The 5,000-nt window shown below is 55.8% G+C and overlaps 1 protein-coding gene across 1 annotated transcript in view; it reads right to left on the bottom strand.

The window, feature by feature from the left end:
• LOC310822035 (caskin-1-like) overlaps nt 1-5,000 on the bottom strand; it is a gene marked incomplete at both ends in the record, with an annotated part of 22,498 nt that overhangs the window by 1,918 nt on the left and 15,580 nt on the right. Inside the window, 6 exons of the mRNA XM_083694324.1 lie at nt 623-1,394; nt 1,571-2,201; nt 2,367-2,553; nt 3,771-3,909; nt 4,252-4,353; nt 4,968-5,000. The exon at nt 4,968-5,000 is cut by the window's right edge and continues 75 nt beyond it. Coding sequence (XP_083550450.1) covers nt 623-1,394; nt 1,571-2,201; nt 2,367-2,553; nt 3,771-3,909; nt 4,252-4,353; nt 4,968-5,000 — 1,864 coding nt within the window. The remainder of the gene's footprint in view (nt 1-622; nt 1,395-1,570; nt 2,202-2,366; nt 2,554-3,770; nt 3,910-4,251; nt 4,354-4,967) is intronic.

Raw genomic sequence — 5,000 nt, 5'->3', positions numbered from 1 at the left:
TACATACACCAATAACATTCAAGAACTACATTTCGTCATCCAGGGGGCTACTCCCACCTGACCTGGCATCGGTCAGTCTGTTGAAAGATCAATTGGCCCAGGCTGTTTACAAAAGCCATCTGTCCTGGCTGTTTACAACTGTGTTTATTACTCATCTATCCTGTCCTTAGATCACTCTATCCTGTTTCTGCAGCTTTGAACCATTGTACTTCATTGTATTCATACCCTCTGGTCAGCCCTCACTTTAACCTCACCCCTCCTTAATTGCACTCTTCAAATATTCTAAAACCATCTGTTTTCTTGTGACCTTTTCCCCTAGGTGTGGGAACCCTGATATTGTCTTTAAATTTACCATAAAACAAGCCTGGACAAAAACACTAAAAACAATCATAGAACAAACAAAACATTGTCATGGTAACCCACTCCTTCAGCCCATAGCTCATCCACAACAAAATGGCCCCTCAACGACTGAACGCTGAGCGCCCCCGTACTCCAAAACACTTTCAAAAGCCCCCTCAGATCTTTCAGTGGCCTATAATAGAGATGGTGGTGTGTGTGTGTGTGTGTGTGTGTGTGTGTGTGTGTGTGTGTGTGTGTGTGTGTGTGTGTCTGTGTGACTCACCGGGGCTGTGTGTGGCGTCAGTCCTGTAGTCTGTGTCTGGCCCAGGCAGGGGGACCCTCCGGGTGGGGGTGGGGGGGTCCTGCGGCCTCCTCCTGTGGGCCAGAGAGGGTTTGGGTGAGACGGGCGGCTTCAGGGCCCTCCTGCCCTCCAGCATCTCACAGCTGTCCCTGCTGGCCTCCGGCCTATCACAGGCCTCCGACGCCGGCCGACGCCGCAGAACCACCCCGCCGTTCTGCTGTGGCGGGGCCAGGCCGTGCTGGGATTGGTCAATGCTCTGCCGGCTGCCCTCCGGTTGGCTACGGCTAGACGTGCTGGTTTGCGGTTGGCCACCGCCAGGCGTGCCGCTATCCGGTTGGTCGATGCTGTGCCTACCGCCCTCGACAACGGTTGCGCTGTTCTCCGATTGGCCACCGCCGGGCGCGCCGGTCTCCGGTTGGTCGCCGCTGTGCTCGCGGCTGCGAGGTCGCCGGCGTATGGTGTTGGTCTCCGTCATGTGGAACTTCTCGCCGTCCGAGTAGTGCAGGGGGCGCGGCCTCCTCCTCAGCGTTGCCGTGCCGTCCGTGATGCCCTCCGGCGTCCCCGTGACGACTGTGGAGCGCGGGCGGGGCTCCGGGCGCGGCTCGGCCGGTTGCCGTGGCGACTGCGCCGGGGGGGAGGGGTCCGTGGCGTTGTTGAAGCCCGGAACGGGGCCACTGATGGTCCGGCGGCGGTTCAGAAGGTCCTCATCGTCAGAAGTCAGACGTTCCTGCCTTCGGAGCATGGCTGGACTCACCTGGGGAACAGTGTTACGGTGTTACAGTGTTACAGTGTTACGACACACACACACACACACACACACACACACACACACACACACACACAGACAGACAGACAGACACACACATACATACACACACACACACACACACACACACACAGACAGACAGACAGACACACACACACACATACCTGTAGGTAGCTCCCACCGCCACCGCCACCGCCACCGCTGCTGCCCATGGATATGGGCAGAGTCTTGGCTCCTCCCCCAATGGAGGTCTCCAGCATGGCGGCGAGGCTCCTTACGCTTCCCCCCGCCCCCTCTGACCTCTGCAAGACCCCCACCCCCTCCCTCACCCCTGTCAGCCCCCCGCAATCACTAGCCCGCCGCTCCCTGTAGGTCGACACGCCCAGCAGAGCCCCGCCTCCTTCCCCCTCCGTCCCGTTGCCCCCGGAGATGGAGGAGCAGGACCTCTTGGGAGGCGTCGGGGGCCGTCCCTTGCGGCGAGGTCGCAGCGTGACGGACGATTGGCTGCGGTTGACGATGGCATCGTTGGGGGCGGGGACGCGGGCCGAGCTGCTGCGGCAGACGGTGGCGTATTTGGAGGCGGAGCCCGGCACGGCGAGGCCGTCGGCGTCGGAGGAGGAGTAGCCAATCAAGCTGTGCGTCCGCCGACGCTCCTCCTCCGGCGGCAGGCACAGCAGGGGCACGGCCACGCCCCCCTCGCGCACCGGCGAATCGGCAGCTGGCGGCTGGGCGGAGGGGCGGGCTCTGGCCTTGGGGGAGGAGTGCTGGGTCTTGGTGGGGGTGTGTGGCGGAGTGTGTGTTTGCGTGTGCGGCGGAGTGTGGGTTTGTGTGTGTGGCGGAGTGTGTGTTTGTGTGTGTGTTGGGGAGCCCATCGGGGGGCGAGGCTTGGCTAACGGGGGTGGGGCGTTGTCCCTCTGCCTCTGTCCCTTCCCCTCCCTCCTGGGAAGGCCTTCCTCTGACCCCGGGCTGACCCCTGACCCCTGGCTGACCCCTAGTCCCTGGCTGACCCCTGGTCCCTGGCTGAGCCCTGACCCCGGGCTGAGCCCCGTGGTGGCGGGAGGGGGGGTGGAAGGGGACCCACCGCTGCTCTCCCCTCTCTGCAGCTCTCTCAACCTCTTCACTGCTAACATCAGCTTCTTCTGGTGCCCTGAGAGACAGAGAGAGAGAGAGAGAGAGGAGGGGGGGAGTGTCAAGTGAGAGAGAGAGTGAGGGAGAAAGAAAGAGAGAGAAAGAGAGAGAAAGAGAGAGAAAGAAGAGACCGATGTTAGGCAGACAAGGGACTGGTTGGTTTGATTTTTACCTTAAAATGAAAATATATTCACTCACATCTACACACCGCTTTGATACTCTGGTACTATAAAGGTACCGGAACGTGTCGTGCTTATTTGATTCATTATCAGTCTTGCTTCTTCCAGCTTTCCGTCTATTTGAAGGCAGTCAAGGGATTTGAGATGAACGCGGTCCAGGGATTTGAGTTACCGGAGCTTGTAGTGCTTATTCGATTCATTTCCAAAGGATGTGACAGTATTATTTGAAGACAGTCAATTGGCCAAAAGGTACGGTCTGAAAAGGGTTTTTAATGATAACCGCCTATCACTTTTAGCTGCACCGTCACAAAACGAATCGTCGTCACCTCCGAAACTCCTAACAAAGGATCTGTGTCTGTGACATAAAACGAACGGACAGAGACCGATGCGTAGTCATCGTTTCAGTCCCCTCTCTTCTTCTCTCTTTTGTTTCAGTCCCTTCTCTTCTTCTCTCCTTCGTTTCGGTCCCCTCTCTTCTTCTCTCTTCCGTTTCGGTCCCTTCTCTTCTTCTCTCTTTCGTTTCAGTCCCCTCTCTTCTCTTCTCTTCCGTTTCAGTCCCTTCTCTTCTTCTCTCTTTCTGTTTCAGTCCCTTCTCTTCTTCTCTCTTTCTGTTTCAGTCCCTTCTCTTCTTCTCTCTTCCGTTTCGGTCCCTTCTCTTCTTCTCTCTTTCGTTTCGGTCCCTTCTCTTCTTCTCTCTTCCGTTTCAGTCCCTTCTCTTCTTCTCTCCTTCGTTTCAGTCCCTTCTCTTCTTCTCTCTTCCGTTTCAGTCCCTTCTTTTCTTCTCTCCTTCGTTTCGGTCCCTTCTCTTCTTCTCTCTTCCGTTTCAGTCCCTTCTCTTCTTCTCTCCTTCGTTTCAGTCCCTTCTCTTCTTCTCTCTTCCGTTTCAGTCCCTTCTCTTCTTCTCTCTTCCGTTTCAGTCCATTCTCTCTTCTCTTCCTTTCATTTATCGACAGCACTCATAACAATACACCATCCACGTGCTACTGCACGTGGTCAACGCGACCAGACCATAACAGCAGGACAGTGGTTGTCCTGGTAGGTCGGGGTGTGGTCTTACCCAGTTTGGTGATGCCGATCTCCTGCAGGTCTTCCCAGCTGATCTCAGAGACAAACTCGATGTTCTCGTAGCCGTTCTGCACCAGGACCTGGTAGTACTGGCTCAGCCCGATCAGAGACAGCCACTCTGCCAGGTTGGCCTACACGCACGCACACACACACACACACACATACACACACACACACACACACACACACACGCACATGCACACACGCACGCACGTACGCACGCACACATACATACACGCACACACACATACATACACGCACACACACACATACACGCACACACACAAACATACGCGCGCACGCACACACACACACACACACACACACACACACACGTACACACACATACACACACACACACAGAACTCTGACATTAGGGTATATGATACAGATATGTGCGTACTGTGTATATATGTGTGTGTGTATGTGTCTGATTGTTTGTATGTGTGTGTGTGTGTGTGTTCCTGTCTTACTGGCTTCTGATCTGGGATCCAATCAGTGGACGGGAGTTTGCTGATCTCCGATGTCATCTTCTTACGGTGTCCTGGTTTTGTAACTCCAATAGCTGTAAGGTCCTAGAATACACAAGCAGCACTTATGAATACACACACAGAGACACACACACACACACACGCACACACACACACACACACACACACACACCCCCATAAACACACACACACACACACACACGCCCCCCCACAAATACACACACACACACACACATACACACACAAACACTGCACTAATGGAAACACAAACAGACACACTCAAGCACTAACACCACCACACACACATGTAACAAAATCAGCACACATATGCAAATGAAGCAGAAATAAGATATGATGAGACGTGATTGGCCAACGCTCAGGACTCACGACACCAGGGTCACGTGACATAAACAGGAGGGTCGTGATGACATCATCCGGGTCAGAGGTCAGAAGGGGAATCATCTGGTAGCTGCCTGAGCAGCGGGACTGGGGGGGGAGGGGAGTCTGGACAGACAGCGGGACTGGGGGGGGTGCGGAGTCTGGACAGACAGGACAGACAGGACGCCAGGGTGGGAGGGGGTGTGGGGGGTGGGGGCGGGACGTCGGGGTGACAGGGTGTATGGAGGTCAGGGGTCATGGGGGAGTTGGGGAGGGGGAGGGGGACGGGGGGGGGCACAGGAAGTGAGAGGTGACCTTACCTCAGGGGTCATGCGGCTAATGGTGTCTAGATC

The sequence above is a fragment of the Argentina silus genome (genome assembly GCF_951799395.1).
Source record: "Argentina silus genome assembly, chromosome: 22".
Lineage (NCBI taxonomy): Eukaryota > Metazoa > Chordata > Actinopteri > Argentiniformes > Argentinidae > Argentina > Argentina silus.
Note: the sequence above shows the minus strand (reverse complement) of the source record. Positions and strands in the feature narration are given on the sequence as shown.